Here is an 18,966-nt window from a genome sequence, read left to right as displayed (position 1 = left end):
TGGACTTCGCTCGCTACATGTAGTTGCTTAGACAGCACTGCTTCAGGCACACACATCCAAGTGTGTATTTGCCTGCAACTGGGGACCCCCTATGGTTCCTCTTTTGTTTGTACTTTAACTTTTTTAGAAGACCACCCATATGTTTTGTACACAGTTGTCAATCGGGGACCCTCTGTCAATCGGGGACCTCATTGTCCTCTATTGTTCAGGGTCCCCAATTGAACGCAGAAACAAACTCGTATCCCGCACTGTAGTAGTGGGGACATACATGTACACTGAGTTACACTCGACATTTCACCTTTTTTGTGGGGACCGAAAATGTTGTGGGGACTCAGAAATGTCCCCACAACTCGGTTCAAATTTCCCTCACAAAAGAATTTGTCCCCTTAATGCGGTGAATGCCTACCCACGCACAGAGACAAAAGCATGCTGTGTGTCCCTTTTTATTGCCATTGTGCACAATACTAAAGTAAACCAAGCTGTCATGAAGCCTCCCTGGATTTTTATTTTTAGATAATTTTTACCCTAGGACCCACACACGTTTTCCTAGGAATCCATAAATCCTGTTGGTAAAACTACCCATGCAGAGGCCTACGACAGCTAGAGAAACTTTTGTCTATAGACTGCGAGGTGACTCATGACTGTCATGATGTCATCGCTGTAAGTAACTACCAAAGGCTCCAAGGTGCATAGGATATCCTGTCTTATTAGCACCAAATCACTTTGTTTCGTTATACACAGTTACACATTTGTCGGCACTTATGGGTACAACACCGAGGCAAAAGTCATGTACATGTACATGTAGGATGCTAGGGGGGGGAGATCAACTTCTCAGACAGCACACTCCAGGGATATCAGTGGGAGCCCAGACATGGCATTGGCCACATGTTCAGTTTCTCAGAAATGGGTGTTACTTAATGCAGGAAAGGGGAGGGGGGGTTATCGAGGTCTGTTTTCACAGGCTCCAAATTTGGAAAATGAGAATCTTGCTACTTCCGAAAGCTCAAAAGACTTTTGGTACAGCATGTGCATCCATACAGATCCAATTATGCCTCTAGGGTGTATCACGAACACGTAGAAGGAAAGGTGGGTCTGTCATCTAAGTTCCTGTTCCTGAAACACCCACAAGACAGATACCGTAATCCTTCTGACAGGCTTGCCAGAAAAGACCTCCTTTCTGATATAAGCACATTCATATTAGTACACTATAAGGGTTTGACGGCTGCCATCTTACAGGCCAGTGCTTTTGTTCCACAGGGTATGTAAGAAGGTTTCCCTGTAGAACAAAAAGAATGGCCTTACAAGATGGCCACCACGCAAAGCCTCTATAGATGATACTTCTAAGGTGCTTGTGATCACAAAAAAAGACAAAATACCCAAATGTTGTGAAGATGAGCTCAAAATGGTTTTGTCATCACTTTGGGAAACATGGTTCATTCTGTTTGCCTATTCACCATCAAAGGGATGAGATTATCAGTTTTAAAAATATCTGAAACTGGGTAAAAAATCCTGAAAGGTGGATTTTTCCTGTACCAACAATGCCTTCTATCAGATTCAAAATGTCTGAATTCGGACAAAAGTCTGAAAAATCTCATGCCTGACGTCAGCAACAGCATTAATTTGTATACCCTGCATGGACTTCTGTTAAAATCTGTTTCAATATACGCTGGTCACTACAGGTCACTGGCAATGAATGGCCCTGTGCTTTTTAAAGCTAACTGACATGCTTTTCCTGGGAGATTTTGAGAAAAGAGGATGCGACAATGACCATTATCAATTTCTAAACAAGATGGCAAGCGAGCGGGAGCACATGTGACCTCAATTAACACCCCAACCCCTTGGGTGTGTGAACATTTGGAGTACATGTACAGTGTGAGGAGAGTTAATTAAATTAATGCACAACTTTTGTTAACGCATCAGTACAACCACAAAAAGATGAGTACAGGTACAGTACATGGTTGTCTTCCTCTGGTACCAATCAGAGGTGAACAGATCCACATTCCACTTGCACCAGGCTAGAATCACTCTGCCTCTGAACCTGTGTGAGCTACAGTAAACAGGGTCTGGGTTGCCTTGGTAACCAGTCTCTCATCAGGGAGAATTTGTTGCCATCAGGCAAGGGATCTTTTGCACCAATAAATCAAATTTCCATGTTTCATGATTGGATAGGCCAGAGCATATGTGTGATGCGCGATCAATAATTACGTGTACTTGGTAGACACAAACATGTCTGGTTTACTTCAAGTGACTTACTAGATTTCTCCAAGTGACACAGCATTCTCTCAAGCAACGCTAAGAGTGTACTTCTTTCAATCTAAATGTACACAATTAATTTAATTTTCCATTATTTTAACCTCAGAAGTAATTTTCTTTTTGTTTTTGCCTTGTTTTGTCAGTAACCCTTGTACAAACAGAAAAAAAAATTAACGTTGCCAGCATTAAATTCCAGTGAATCTCTGTTTTGGGGAATATTTCAGTCCATGTGTATGCAAGTATACATGTACATACATATACAAGTACATTAAAAGCTGGTACAGTGTAATTGATGCTCCACGAATAGCATTGCATCTTTCAAGAGGGAAACCAAGGACATGTATACCAGTAAGTTTAAAGGTATCTGTACATGTAGTTCAATCTTCACAGTCCCGAATTCTGCAATTTGAATTTAGTTTTACACAGATTGTCAGGGATATATGTACTTTATCACAAATACATGCAGAGGGGTATACGGTAGCACAATGTGTCAAAATGAGTGCCCTGGCAAGTTCCGGGGGTAGGGAAGCATTCATTTGTCCTCACAACTATCATTCAACCGTTGTTTGGTCCCCATAACTTGGATGCCAAGTGTACATGTACATTTAGAAATACCCAGTACGTTCTACTGAAGTATCTAGCTGTAGAGGTTCTGCATGTGATGTATCATGGTGGACAAAGGCATTGCAGGAGGCATACCACGTGCATGGGGGTGCGTGTATTTTCAAATCTGAGTATTTCTATAGGCAAAATGTTGAGAGACTTCAAAGGCGTGCGCGTTTCCACGCACATCTGTCTAAATTGAATGCTGACCCTCAAAAATCACGTGATTGAAAATCCTCTATTACAGCCGATACAAATGGTAACTGAAATCTCCACTCAGCCATGTCAGTTACATGTAAGTTCCCGCCTTGTCGTTCCATTCACTTTGATCTCTGGTACGGATGCCGGCCCTAACCCAAACCCGCAGATTAGCGAGAAATTACCAGGTGTGACTGATGTGATGCTGGCATTTTCCACAGGCAAGTGATGGAGGATTTGGCATTTGTACACATGTACATGGGACGGGCAGTGCACCGTGCATAGAAGGCATTTGTGCTGCTTGACTAGGACTGTGGTAAACCAGGGTAGTTGCACTATACAGCAAGCCTAAGCTGGCACATGACAAATATTTATACACCCCCCCAAGAAATGAGCAAACACAACTTAAGAAAACAAGTGGTTGAAATGAGTTTTTTCAGGGAGGGGGGAGACAGTTAGTGGTTACTTGTAATTATGGAAGCTGAATTACAGGTATATGTAAATTTATGTGCTTTGGAATAAACATGGGCAAGTTTTGTAAACATATTTTTGTTATTTATTTAAAGAAAGGTGGCACGTACATAGGCAGAATATTTCTGCAGTTATCTTGAGTTACACACTGGACTATAAGTGCATTTTACAAGACAAAGTCATTTTATTTTTGGTTGAATGATATGACGGGCATTATTACTTTCAAAAAAATTTCACGCAACATTTTATAATAAATCCAGAAGAAAATACCTTTGACTTGGATGAAAGTTCTAAACAGTAAAGGTATTTTGAGATACGATTTACATTTTATTTAGTCCCGTGAGAGCGATTCCACAGATAACCCAATCCTCCACTGATCATAACATGTCAGACAACTATTTTAAATCACAGTGAGCACTCCACTCTAATTGAATTACGACCACAGCCTCCAGTGGTATCCCTTTTCAGGCAGATGACATGTTGGAAACGCCACCCCCTGCCAATAGCCGACATATGGTGGCATATTTATGTAGCAGGGAAGATTGTCTCAAGTTGACAGTCATAACTAACAGCCGATTCAAGAAAAGCAGTCACCTGAAAAGCTTGCTAGTCATTTTGTGGGAAAATCATGAAGCTGAATGATATAACCTCTTAAACAAATTCCACTTGTTTGCTACAATGTCATTACTAGTTAAAGCAGTGTTGGCAGCAAATATGTTACAAGAATAACATTTGTAGTACTCTCTACCTTTTTCTTACATTAATTCCTCCGAGTAAAAGGGTAGAAAAATGATGGTTAATGATTATTTGGGATTTATTCCTTTAAAACATAGCAGCACTTATGCATGTAGATACAGTTGTACCTGTTATGTGAGTGACATGAACTACATATTGAATAAAGAAAAGGGTTCCAAGATGGCAGCCCGCTTGTTACGCGTTTGACAGTTACATATGCGGTGAGTTCGTTCCAGTTATTTCCTTAATACCAGTACCTGAGATATAACAGTACCACCTTTTCAAGACACTCGTTAAAATTATTTGTCAGGCAACCAAACCCACAATTTCCCAACCAAATTTTCTGACATTGAGAAGTGATGTTCTTCACATAATAATGCCTTTAGAAGTTCAACGTTTCTGGTGGAAAGGGTCAAACTGGCAGCGTTTGATCCCAAAGCCACTACTTCCATGAAAAACTCACCAACTGCGTATCACTTTCTCTTTCCATGTAATTTTAAATTGCAATTCAGGCAATCCTTCAGTCTACAGATCAAAAGGAATCACAACAAAACACAATTTCAACTAATTTCAATTTCTTTTTTCCAATCAAACTCACAATTTACCAGCGCCTGCAAAAAAAAAAGTTGGAAATGATATTTATTTGTATTTTAATCCTATCCTCTAACACTGAACCCTTTTGAACAAAATCTAAACAGCATAAAAAGTGGGTCTCAGGACAGAGAATTGTATTTAACTTGCACAATTCAAAAGAGTTTTCCTGGCTGTATCCCCCCAAAAAATATTGTAAAATATTCACGAGCAAACCGGCACAAGCATGAAGAGACCTAAGTTAACAAGAACTCCACACAATAACTACCGTGATCGGCTGCATGGTCACTAACACATGCAAGGTTCTACTTATGATCAATTTTTTTATCAAGGCTGGTGGCAGACCTTGTCAACAACCTTCACAAGCAGCAGTTTTGGGTGAAATTAGATCAACCTGCGCACATAGGGAATAAGGTCAAATCCATGTCTGCATTTCACTGTACATGTATGAACATGTATAAAGGTAATTCCAGACATTAGGAGTCCAAAAGTGTGACACTTTTGTGTCTCTGTTACATGTGACCTTTTTTTATTTAACATGGAAATATCACCAGAATTGATTTCAAACTATTACTATTTGTTTGGCAGGTAACTTGCATAAATTAGAAAATGTGGAAATTAGAAAATGTTCTGAACTTATGAAATCATATGTCAGATAAGACAGGGTCACGAAAAAAATGGAACCCTAATTTCTGGAAATTAAGTACAACTGCATGACATTTGAGAACTATCACTACTGCATTATTTTAACAAGTATCTCTCTGATTATTACACACACATGTACTGGTACCTATATGTGCCACTTCACAATGTGAGCAGCTAGAATGGGTAATACTTGTAATTTTTCCAGGGTGGGGGAGGCACTTTTTCTGGGGGAGGGGGAAGCACTCGTCAGTGATGAACTGTTAACCAGGATAAAGGTTCAATTTCAAGCTTCCTTATACATGTGCCTGGTTTTGGCCAAGCATAAATAAAATGACACGACATTCATGAGCACTGCACTGTTTGAGTCCGCACTGCTGTATCCATTCAACATGCGTAGATCCAGTGCCCACGTATCCCTACTAGAAATGCTACAGTGTCCATTAATTAGAATGCGAAGGCTCGTTTCTAGGGTGATGTCAGGATTATAATGTCAGAGGCAGTCAGGCTTGCTGTAGGTTAAAGCGCATCCACAATAACTTGAAGTTATGAGCTTTTACAATACGCTCTACGAAAAGGTAATTCACATAATGTGCTCTTCCGACACATCATTGAATTACGAAAATTACAATAATTGATACTTGCTGCACGGTGATCAGTGATACATTAGTCCTTATAAAAGGGTTATGTTTCCTGTTTCCAAACCTAAGGTTCCTCGTACCCATTTTGATGGTATGATCCTGTAGTCTTTTGGGTATAACCTTTTCGCAATGTTTGTAAATGGAAACAAATGAACAGAAAAATACACACGTTGCATAAGTACCGGTAGTTTAAATATGGTACGAAAAGGTCAACAGATATTTACATGCATGTAACTGAGTGTACCATTTTCATTTCATTTGAAATAAGAGCCATCCAGCTTCTCTTGTTATGTTTAATCAGTTAATGGGTTGTTCTATACGGGTCTATTTTTTGTGTCCCTGTCACATGATTTTGTAAGTTCAGAATACATTCTCTAATTTCCAAGAGTGACGAATTAATGCAAATTACTTGCCAAACAAATAGAAATGGTTCGAAATCAATTTCAATTAAATTTCCATGTCAAATTACACAGGTCAGGTGTCACGACACGGCACGAAAATGTCATACTTTTGGACCCAGAATTTATAGAATGGCCATAATACACAAAGGGTACATAATGAATCAGTGTAGAAAACAGAAAACAAAGTTCCTACCTATGTATCCTATTTTCAAATGCCATGCAAAAGAAAGAAGTATGACTCGTTGGCCTTTGTCCCCATAAGACCATGCACAGAGTACTGTCTTCACTCAATGAGGACAAAGCCCATCTTTGCCTATTCATGGTATTCACAGAGCTACGATCGTTGGGTTAATGAAACCACATACACAAGTCCTGGCATACATGTAGCATATCACCATAAACCTGAGGTTCTGAGCCAGAAAGAATGTCATGCATTTTAAAATTTAAATTTTAAATTTGTTGGTTATTTTTCAAAATTTTACACATTTTCAAAAAAATCTGTTAACCACCTGTGTGTTTTTTAATATTTTTAGTATTGTATAAATGTTTTTCTTTTTTGTGAGGACCCCAATGGAAATAAGCTGTTTATTACAGCTTTCTTGGGCTATCCCTAGCTTCTGCCTTTTACTATTCTTAATATTTTTGTGTTTTTGTATTGTGACTTTCATCATAAATTGTCTTTTTGCCAGAATAAATAAATAAAATAAATGCATGAAGGAGAACAAGAAATATTAAGACAACAAGATAAGGCATCAGGATGAGTTGCAATACTAACCATCAAAAGATGCATACATGTGGCAGTATCAAGATACTCGGTACATTGTAAATGCCACAACCTATCAGTACAGGCATACATACCGGTACATGTATGTATGCCTGGTCAAGCTATTAAAAACCACACGTACAAATTTCAGAATTTTTCAATTTCCCCCAATTTTCCAAGGAGCGGAGAAATCGACACTTAAATCCTGCATGTGGTAACGTCTAAACATGTTAGAGCTGCCTACACAGTACATTTGTCAACACAGACAGATGACAATATCAGTCAACTGAGAGTCTCATGTATGTGAATTGCTGGTAACAGGTTCTGTGTAACAACAAAGATCCACCCCCCCTAAAAAAAACAGATGGGTTGACACACACATACATGAAACTCCATTAGTAAGACGGTCTTATAACTGGCTGGGATTTCCCTTCCCCCTCCGTATACCGCAGGCATAATAAACAATATGATGGGCATCATGTACTGGGTATACAAGTGCATGTATGTACCTGGAAAAATTTCATTCAATCCAAGAAAGGGTACTTTTGCAGTTTTGGACACAGTTTGAGAGAAAATAGACCAGAATTTCATAAATTATGCACAACGGCTAGAAAGGGCACTTGTGAGTAGTGACTGTAGAAAAAACGCAGCTCTTTTGAAGTCACAACGGTGTACGCTGAGATGAATGCATTGCTACAATGAAGACTTTGAATTCAGGCAACAAAACTTAGCCATACAACTGGCATGACAACAACTCCCACAAGAATACCGGTAAGTGTTGCTACAGCGTACAATCATTGGGAAGGAATCCTTAAATCCAACGACAACAGTTGTCACGTGAATGTCTGAGAAACTGTGCAGCATCCTACATATTGTACATATGTAATTCACAACAGAAGCCTTCAAACTTGAGCCATGTTGGGAGAATGGCAGTTTGGCTGTCCATATTGACAGATGCTGTGCTTTCTACTTGCTCAGCACTGCGCGAACACATAGATGCTTATTGATTGGATGGCCTCATAATGTCTTGATGACTCGGGGGACGTGATCAAATTAAAGTGGTGCACGCAAGCACATTAATGAATAACCAGAAATGGCTATCCTGGTTACATGACTAAGGTGTCTGGCAAAGTGTCGATAGTAACTGGCGTGACGTGTGTGAAATTGGTCCTCTGATAAATTAACTGCCCTGGGTTTTGTGGTTTTGTTCTTGCTTCTCCCTCACTGGGCTGAAGAAAAAATAAATGGGCACCTGGTACATGCAGTGTGCAAGTACAGAAGTACAATCAAGCATTAGGGATAAGATCTGAATTACTATCTGTGATTCAGATGACTACCTGGGAATTCAAACAATGTCACCTTGGAAATCTGTTGTCAAAGACATCCTTGGTGTTGGATAATCATTACTGTGTGAGTAACATTGCTCACTGCTCCCAAACCCAAATCTCTCCAATTTAGTAAGTGCCCACACAGCTATGCATGTTTCCGCGTGAAGAAAATATAATCAAAAACGACCCTTAATCAGTACCTATCCCACGCTTGTCAAATGCATATTACCATTCTATGCCACATGCTTTCCCCGTAATTCTGCACTGAAACAAAAACAAAAAACTAAAATAGAACATGGAAATTCCCATCATGTGCAGTTTGGCTGTTACAAATTCATCTGAACTAAACATTGTTTTAAACCACTACGGTATCTAACCGACGCAAGTAAAGATAGACTGAAAAGTGGCAGCTCACTGCACGATCAGCTCAAGAACATGCCTCAGCAGCTCATCCGTAATTCTTAACTAAATTTCCTTTGTTTAAATAAATTCAAGGATGGAGACCATGCATTGGGGAAGACATTCTCAGTCCATGGCCAGGATCTGAGTGGCTAGATGTTATCAGTGGGACAAATAATTAAATTAATTTAATGATTGTGGGCGTAAGACTTAATCACTGGCCAGACATATTCATCGCTATCCCTTTTAATGTCTTACCACAAAAGCAAATGCAAACAACTCCTCAAGGGTAAATAGCAGACTCAGGTTTTACGTATCAAGGCAGTTCTTGAGAGATTTGAAACACGACTACAAAAAGTTCTGGAATAGAAATGAATGCTTGAGCATGCTTACTTTTATTCACTGTCATCTCTGTGGATGCCAGTTACATTTATTAAAAGTGCAATCAGTTGGAAACAAAAAGCTGCAGTTCATTGTTAGTTTGAGGATTTTTTTTCCCCCTTCACCACAAAGTGAGAGAAACCACCACTGGTTATGATCGCATTTTGTCACACACTGAAGTTTAATTTACTGTTGAAATGCAGCGACCGCACTGTTATCTGTGTGTATAATGCGCACACTTACAATGTACATTTCTAGCATTTTCTTTCTTTAACATCATGTAAGAAAACTCAGGAATTGTGCATACTTCAAATAAATTTGAAGTTGTTGAAACTTCTTCAGTATCCTAATAGTCACACCGACATGCAGAAGAGCCATGCACTACAAAGCAAATCAAATCTGCTGTCAAAGTCAGGGGCGGATCCAGGATTTTCCCAAAGGGAGGGTGTGATCCTGGATTTTCCAAAAGGGGGGGCGTGAACTACATGTGGAGCAGTAAATGGTCAAACGCCGGGTTGGCTTGGGTCTGGAGCCTTTTTTGTATGACACCTTTTTATTCTTCCCCTTTCCTCTTTTTCTCTTTTTTCATCTATTTATTTTTTGCTGAAAGAGGAGGGGGCATGCACCCCCCACCTCCCGGATCCACCCCCTCATTTTTTTTCTCACAAAATCAGGTTATTACATGCAGGCATGCAGATGTTCATTTTTCCTTACTATTTTGCACTTTCCACAGCATGCAAAGGAAAGGTGGAATCAACGTTTAGTATCACATCACACCAACACGGCAAAATCAAGGGAGAAGGTGCAAGTAAGGACTTCACTCGATCACTCACCCTGTGAGTCTACAACCATCCCATTAATGTCCACCCCGGAATTCACTATTCCGTTATCGTCCGGCGTGTATTGTCCATTTGAGGCCACATCCCCCATTGGGATTGGGTCGGGTCCGCCATCCCCGATCCCGTTCTGGCCCATGCTCTTTTCGGGGCCGTTGTTGTTGGGGGTTGGCTCAAATGGGGACAGCATCGAGGCTTGGTTATCGTTTGGTAGGAATACCGTGTCATCGGCCATCTTGGAGGAAAAGGAAGGAGTGTGTTGGAGGGGGATGCTGGCAACTATGATTCCGTGGTAGGAAGCTGAAGCTAAAAGGCGCACGGGACAAAGATGAAAAGATGCACAAGTCAAGCTAATGACAACATACATGTACGGTACAATCCTATTAACACATCCATTCCATGGGATTCTACCACACTGATGAAGACTTGATCCATGCAGCAAAGACTGACTAAATGTACAAAAAAAACACAAGTAAAACAAAGTTTTCCCCACAAAAAGAACTAAAGATGACCAAACAGACATCTTTACATTAATCGCCTTCAAAAATACAGTAAATATCTGCCTACATGTATGCTATCAATGTCTAATGAATTTGGGAAACTTTAGTCTAATGCAGCTCTTTTTAAGGTCTCTGATAAATACTTCTCTCTTTACAAGCATTTAAACACATTACTTCCATTACACAGAGTGTACTGACAATGGTACTAAATTTTGATCGCAAATCTACCGGTATTTGTCCACATTTTCAAATCACAGGTAAAATTCATCCTAAGTACATGTACTAGCATACAGGCCTTCCACACACAGTGCAATGTATGCATAATTTAACATTTTCTATGACAAATCCACTCAATTTTCCTAATTCAACAGTGACCCTTTTTTTATTTAACACAGCTAATTTTTCGAATTCCATTGGATCTAAAAACATGACTGCTTCACGCATGAGTAGAAAATAAAAATTGCGCAGGAGAGATGACAGTTGCATTCAGTGTCATAAGTGACAACTCCCATACAACCTGTGTGATGACAGGTTCAGTGAATTCCCTCCAAAGGGGAAAAAACAAACAGACAGCCCCTAAAATCAGCAGAGAATTGTCACTGCAATGAAGACAGGATGATTCTGATTATACATGCAAGACTTACCTGGCAGACTGGGGTTTTTTTTTTTTTGGCAAAGCGGAAATCCTTTAAAAAGGATCCCTTTCTGTCACGGAACCTTCTACGTGCAAGATTGCTTCTGTGCGACCGACCGGGGTGTAGGACTGAAGTGTGCGTTCATGTACAGTACACACATGCACATGTACAATGTACTGTACAGTGTACTGTACATGTACATGTACATGTACAGTTGTGTGCACTGTGTGTAGGCTAAGTCTTTCAAGAGCCCCTGCTTGCCTCAATCTCATTAACATAATATAGCAGGGGGGTATGGAGTGTGTGGGCATGGCCTCAGGATCCCAGCAATTCAATTATGCCTTATGCTTCTGCTGACTGGCAGTATTATCTGGACTACATACAATTATGCCAGGCCTAATGCTATTATGACACATGAGCTTGCTGGGCTGTGATCACTTGCATTTTGGGATAACTAAAATCCTCGGCAGGACAACACGTGGATGGATTTACAGGGTACCAAAAAATGAGAAAAAAAAATTACACTGAAATTTTTGCAGCAGCACCAATAACTAAATCACCTGCCCTGTGCCAGTACATTACTGATCTGCAATAGAATAAGTGATTTTTCCTTTAAGTTTGCCGATTTTGTAAGTTATCAGTTCCTATTGTCGTCTCTACGGATGAATTCTGAACTTACATACATGTATGTAACACTTGACAAATTAACCCGGTGAAAGCATTTCGGCAATTACATGTAGATGGGTGTTTCTCACACTGGGGATTTCAGAAAGCTAGCAGTCAGTAACAAGAGGCATCATTTCCACATTAGTAACAAAACTGGGCTAAGAACACAGCCTATAATGGGGACAATTTTTCGTAACTTAAGCCCACAAGTCACTCATGAAGTCTCTGTTAAATCATGCCAAGTCTCTGTTGCAGGTCTGTGAAAGGTTGGAGCAGCTGTGCTGATGAGGCTTTTAGAGTGAAAACCACAAAATAACCCATCACTTTCATGAGTTCAGACTTGACATGACCAATACTGTATAACTTGATTATCTGAGGTTCATGTGGTTTCCTAAACCAATGCAGCAAATGACATCATTCATTTTGGTTAACCCAGGCCTTGCCCTTAAGGTTTTTAACTAGTCTGCCTGGCAAGTTAACTCATTTTTTCATGTATGCATGCAAGAATTCCTGTTAACCCTCTGGACCTAGTTCGCAAAACTAGCGTTACCTGGCTTTTTGCAGCTAAGTATTATTCAGCCGTTACTGTAGAGTCATGCTGTCAATTTTACAACTTGAAGTTGAGGATTCAAAACTTACAATTAATAAACTCAACTTCACAATGTCTGTTGTATTCAAATTCATCCTTACAGTTTAAAGCAGGTACCGATAAGAATTATTTCACTAGCCCGCCCGGCAAGATAAAGAAGGCATTTGACTAGCCCACAGCAGCTTTGACTAGAATTTGTATGTCAGTCTAGCGCTAAGTTTAGGGCCTGGTATACCATACTATTAAACTCGTCAGTAGAGAGTCAGTACCTTTGAACTTTGGAGTTGGGGAAATTCATTCTGTTTCACCTACTGCCAAAAATAAATCTACAATAAATATATATCAATCAATTCAGGAAGAGGAAAAAAATGCAGAAATGCACTGTTGTTTTGAAAAATGGAGCAACGGTTCCAATACTATGAACAATGCCAAAACTTGGCTTTCACATTGTGCGGTCTACTACTGCAGGTTAGGGAACGGCATGGAGCTCCTCGTCAATAGCTCCAAGGTAACACAAACTGACTGAACAAATGACACTAAAATTTTCCACACACAAAAAAATTAATCAGCATGAAATTGCCACTGATGTCCTCAGACAGCTCAAAGAAATAGCTATAGCAACTGTCCACCCCCCCCAACAACCATTACTTCTGGGACCATAAAGTTGTATGTTTCAGTAATCCATTGCCTGGATTGGACAAAGAAATTCACACTTCGCTACACCTGGGCCAAACCAATCAATGTACACGTACATGTAACCTGCATGTGCATTGACAGAGCCAACTCAATACACGTCTACAGTTGTACGTGTACATGTACATGTGTGGCCTATCACCACAACATGAGCTGAAAGTCAGAATTTTTGAAATTGAGATTTTGGTGTTTTTGAATTCAGCAGAAAAAGAGCCTTCCAGTGGTAAGTGCGGTACATGGACCACTTGGGGGAAAGTATAAGGCAATGATGTGACATTATTTGGACAGCTTTATGTCTTTGTTTCCGACAATGTTTCAACATTTCTGACAAGGCACGAATAATGCTGTCGTCGAAATTGCTGAGAAAAGGACATTTTTAATATGATCCTGTGGTATTTGTAATCAAATAGGAGACAAGTTACTCTTTCCAAATATTACAAAAACCCTTAAAATGTCCTGGACACATCAATATTTGACTTTGAACCGTCAAAATAAGAAAGAGTGGAATGCAACCTTGCGGTTATTGTCCTGACAGGTCACATTTTTGGAAATCCTGATCCCTGCCCCAATTCATCGTGGGTAATTTCAAAATTTCCCTACACCTGTGAGTAAATTTTTAATCATCAAATCAAATCAGAATCTTTGATTTTTATCGACATGTATACAAATACAATTACTGTACATGTAAAAGTTTGAATTGTGATTAAATGTACTCACAAGCCTCAGCATAGTATTATTTGAATATTTCAACCAGTACAATAGTCATGTCAGTGTTAGCAAAAGAGATGTGTAACACTGATGCTAGACGCCATACCATAACACTGTCCAAACAAGTCTATCCCTAAAACTTTATCTATCAGTACATAATGTATACATGTAGGCCCCTACCGGTACATCAACAGTGCACACTACTCTGCTATTTTGGTACCATATCATGATCCAATTTAATGTGAATAGGGAAGAAGTCTTTAAAAGCCAACACTGGTATTCGACAAAATGCAGAGGTACATGTACAATCCATGTGGTTTCATGGTAAGCCTAGAACTGTGGGGTTCGACGTCCACCCTGCTCCCACGAGGAAGAGCGGGGCAGAGTCGGACCCCACAGTTCTGGGGATAGTTTCATGGTACAAGAAAGACATTACAGCCAACGATCTCTTAGTCTGGTCATTTGACCAAGTTGGGGAAGTACATGTACCATTGCCATGTAGTGGAGAGTGTCTGTTGACTACAGTCACCATACAATCTGTACACACACTGCTAGGCCTACTCCCATCTTATTGGATTGCTCTGCACAGTAACTGCAAATGAAACGAATGGACAATTTGTTTTCCTTCACACAGGGAATCCCTCCCTGGGGCTGGCCCACGCAAAGTGTAAGGATTGTCAATCTCGCAGTGACAAACCTGCCACCCCTAGGGTAGCCTTTGCATAGTTTGCAAACCTCCCGCTGACAAAAATCCCATCCTGGGGCTTTGAAAAAAGGTTATGAACCCACCAACATAAGACGTGGGACAGCATTAAACAGAGGCATTAACTATAAGTTATGATAAACCACAAAACATCTAAATATAATCCCTGATGTTCCTCAAAGTTTGAAACTAGTAATATTGCACGTGAAAATGGTATCAGAAAGAAACATCTGTTCAGGCCATTTCATACTTCCGTACTTGCAAAAGCAAACAAAAAATTAATATTTGTGAGGCCAGATCGAATAATACGAATTTGAAAAACTTTTGACTGGAGCAAAATGTCGCAGCAAAGTTTTCATGACTTTATATTTGCTTCACTAAGTTCTGAAACTTATATGAACAAGCTTTTGGTCACTGTTTTAGACACATTCCCATCATGGTCATGTCGCAAGACTGCTAATTGATCCATCTTTTCAACAAGTGTACATGTACAAATGTTTAATGAAGAGCTTGACTAACTCCAGCCCAATGCTCATGGCATTGGAAATTCATGCAGATTTCCTGATGTCGTGAGAAATAAGCCTGTCTGATTAAAGAAGGAACTTCAAATTGCAATCACTTCACAAATTTGTACATGTGTATGTATTATGTACATATAAGGAATAGTCTCTTCTAAATAATATTGTACATGTACATATGGGCCAGCTGCTTACATTTTATGACATCGAATCGTCAGAGAGAAATCTTGACCCTTCAAAACCTGTTGCTGTCAAGGACAGAAGTACGGTCCATGTCTGGACATCACTTGACACCCTGTTCAGTGTATGAGACTGGTCTGGAAATTCTGAAGTGTTTTCTAAGTAGGCTAGGCTAAACCCTCTACACATTTAACGTTATTTGAAAAGTTTCGAGTTGACGTTTACGCAAAACTACAAAAATGTGTGCATGACAGTTGCAACGTTACTTGTTAACATCAAAAGCAGAACAGATCTCTTCCGCCTCCTTGCCTCCCTAAAAAGGGCCTTCCCTGGTCAACAAATCGAGACGTTGCCCGTTTATCAGATACTTACATTGAAATGAATCCGAACCATCTTAAATGACAGGTTTCTTGAGAATAACAGAGAAGGGAAAAGTCTCAAAAAGTTACGGTTTTTAAATTATCCGTGACCAGTGGTGCGGTGACAGCCACCTGACGACGCAACGCAACTGACTTTTGATTAACTTAAGCAGTTGGTGGCGCTCTTCAACTTAACAGCTCCGCTCGCGGTAGTTTTTTTCTCATTTGGCGTTGTCAGAGTAATCTCTGTCTCTATCCGTAGCCTATCTGTACGTTAAGTCAGCAATCCCACTAACTACTGGCGACGGAAGCGGGGAGGGGGCCACTTTTCCTACTGGGGGGCCTGGCCCACCCCCAACTGTTTGCAGGTCCTACTGATGGGTGGGGCATAATGGATCGACCCGTGGCTGATGCCCATGGTCTAATAACTGCCCCCCCCCCCTTGGAAAAACGCCTGTGCCGCTAGCTCCATGTCTTAATGTCCTGGCCGGACACGCCCAAAATGACCCCCCCCCAACAAAAAATAATGCTGAGAAGGCAAAATAAAACTAAAACCAAACAAACAAAAGGATCGAAAATCAAAATAAAAATCAAACAAACGAAAACAGAAACCACAGTTACAACAAAATTTATCGAGAAATAGAAAACCAAAACACTCCCAGAACAATGAAATCACACGGACCTTTCTCAAGGCCTCGATCAAGGTTGTTAATGTAGCAAGACAATGTCCCACCTCGTATCTTTATGTCCCTCAAAATGTCCATGCCCCGCAAACGTCCCTATAAACGAGCACTTTTTGTATGTCAGTTGTTTCAATTTTACTTGTTTTTTGTGACGAACTGTCACAGACCTCGTCAAAACTTCAGAAGAGTTTTGGAAAAACAACAAATCTTAGGCACTCAGAACTGAATGGTTTTCATGTGAAGACAAAAAGACATCAGGGTCTGTGTGCGTTTCGTTTATCCGTTTTCCGATTTGAAAACGAAAAACGAAGATTGAAAAATGAGTGTGAAAAAAAATAGAAAAAGGTCGTTTTCTCTTTTTTTTTCCTTTTGAAACATAAACGTGAGAAAAAATAGAAACAGGTGGTTTTTCTTTTCACAACTTACGAAAACGAAAAACAAGAATCATATTGTGAATCGTTTTTACAATGTAACATTGAGTAACGTCGCAATTATATTGATGCACTTTTGAAAAATGAAAAAGGGTCTATTTAAAGACACGTCTTTATGCGAACTTGTAGTTCTATACATGGCTGAGATAGAGGATTGCGATTAGTTTGTTGACTTCAAAATAAAAAGCGGATGGGGGAGGGAGCAACTTACAAAACTTTCTTACATTCTAACAAGCATGGGCGGGGGCGGGGAGATTGTGACACCCGCAGGGGGTATGGCGCATGGGCAGGCTAAGGATGCGCATTGTCTGTGACTTAAAGGGGGAAAGGGTGATTATAATTATTGGTAATCCCCCCCCAAAAGTGTGAGGGATCTGTGTTTATCTTGTAGGAAGAACGCGGGCGGTACTATCAACAGTCATTTGCAAGAGTTTAGGACCACCCAAAGAAAATGCTTTAACATGAAGAAAAACCAAACCTAAACCAATCAATCATGGTACCTTATGTTTATTCCCATGATTTGAAACGTTACTATTTAGTGTGCTTTCCTTTGTTTCTGATCACTTAGACTGGCTTTCTGTCCCCTTCTTTTACAGACAAAATGTTATACAAGACGTGCTTTTGCAACAAAATTCATGCAACTGGGTTCATAGCACGACTCTGATGTTATCACCACTGTAAAAAAAATCTTATGTTATCATTCAGTGAAACAATATAATGCAGGTCCAGTGACAGAAATACCAACAGAGTTCCAAGTGGTCGTAAACTTCTGCAAATGATTGTACTCAATTTTTTTTTCTGCATAATGATCTCAACTTTGGCAAAACTTCATTTACGTCATTACGTAAGGATGCAGTGACTACCTGCCGTACATTATTAACATACGGTGGGGAACCAGCCTATAAGGCGAAAATCGAATTACACGTAAAATGAAATTTAGAAGAAATTACTTTCGTGTCTCGTGTACCGTTTAAATTTATGCATGCACAGACAAAAATGGTTTCTTTTCTTTTCCCCCTTTTTCGTTTTCAAATGGAAAAACGAGAAAGAACTCTTTTTTTTATCAGAAGTTTTTTTTTTCAAATCGAAAAACAAGGACGACTTCTTTTTCACTTGTCGTTTTTCGTTTTCACACCGAAAACGAATGAACGAAGTGCACACGGATCGAAGGGAACACATATGGACCCATAATCGTGGCGGACTGCATGGCTACACAACTTGTGGAAATATTTATTGTGGGGAGGCGTGGGCGTGTGCCATTTCACTTTTGAACGGATTATAAATGAGCAAAATCCTAGGATGGAAACGAGATGTTAATATCGTTGTAAAAATGCATGAACTATATTTATCACTTATCTTTGATGTCATTAAAGACAGTGTCAATAATTCTCAAAAATCTTATGGGCGCCGGGCGGGAATATCTGTTCGAACCTGCATTCCTTAGCTAGCTGTTTACTACTACAAACCTAGGATTTTCTTAATTTTGCTATTTGAAGGATAAAATGACACGTTATCATAATTATACAAGTTAAACTGATTGAGTTACCTGTTAGAAAGGAAGCGACGTTGGCCCAACGACGTAGGCAAGTTATTTGACTGACAGAGTTGTTGGCTGGTACATTGGCAACAATCATGCTTACCTTTCAGAACATAATCTAGGTCGGCATAAGATTCTATCTACAGTCAGTCATCGTTAATCGCAACATCGACTAGTCTGTCATTTATGCAGACTGTTCTGGCCTTTACACTCCGTCATTTAAACATTCTTTCTGGCTCTAGCTCGTTGCCCGTCTCACCGTCAATAGCCAACAAGACGGTTGACGGGAACGCTTTTGTGTCGGGGAGTGACGTGTGACGCGCTGCGCTGTTTGTTTTGTACATAGTGGGTACCTGCCGATCGATTGACGGGGGTTTTTGAATCAATAGAAGAATGAGAACAAGTGGCCGTTTATTTTACATCCAAGCCACCTCATGATTTCATTGCGTTTCTTAACTTCTGTGATTATCGACAGTAGACCGCTTTGACTGGAGCTGACCCGTCTGATGATGTCCACTACAA

General features: G+C 40.0%; 1 protein-coding gene across 18 annotated transcripts in view; it reads right to left on the bottom strand.

The window, feature by feature from the left end:
- LOC110974521 (uncharacterized) overlaps positions 1–18,729 on the bottom strand; it is a 46,708-nt gene extending 27,979 nt beyond the window's left edge. For 4 of the 18 annotated variants that reach the window (XM_087139703.1, XM_087139704.1, XM_087139701.1 and 1 more), the window contains exons 1-2: positions 18,454–18,727; positions 10,240–10,548 (exon numbers count right to left, since the gene is read on the bottom strand). In XM_087139703.1, coding sequence (XP_086995829.1) covers positions 10,240–10,548; positions 18,454–18,541 — 397 coding nt within the window. In that variant the 5' untranslated portion in view covers positions 18,542–18,727. Of the gene's footprint in view, positions 1–10,239; positions 10,549–11,386; positions 11,811–15,806; positions 15,944–18,453 lie in introns of those variants that run through there. The other 14 variants (XM_087139700.1, XM_087139698.1, XM_087139711.1 and 11 more) reach the window with 10 other exon arrangements.
- Between the last annotated feature and the right edge of the window lie 237 nt (positions 18,730–18,966).

The sequence above is a fragment of the Acanthaster planci genome, linkage group LG08 (genome assembly GCF_054643075.1).
Source record: "Acanthaster planci isolate LZ-2023a linkage group LG08, COTS_SCS, whole genome shotgun sequence".
Lineage (NCBI taxonomy): Eukaryota > Metazoa > Echinodermata > Asteroidea > Valvatida > Acanthasteridae > Acanthaster > Acanthaster planci.
The sequence above is the reverse complement of the archived record's forward strand: the minus strand, read 5'-3'. Positions and strand labels throughout refer to the sequence as shown.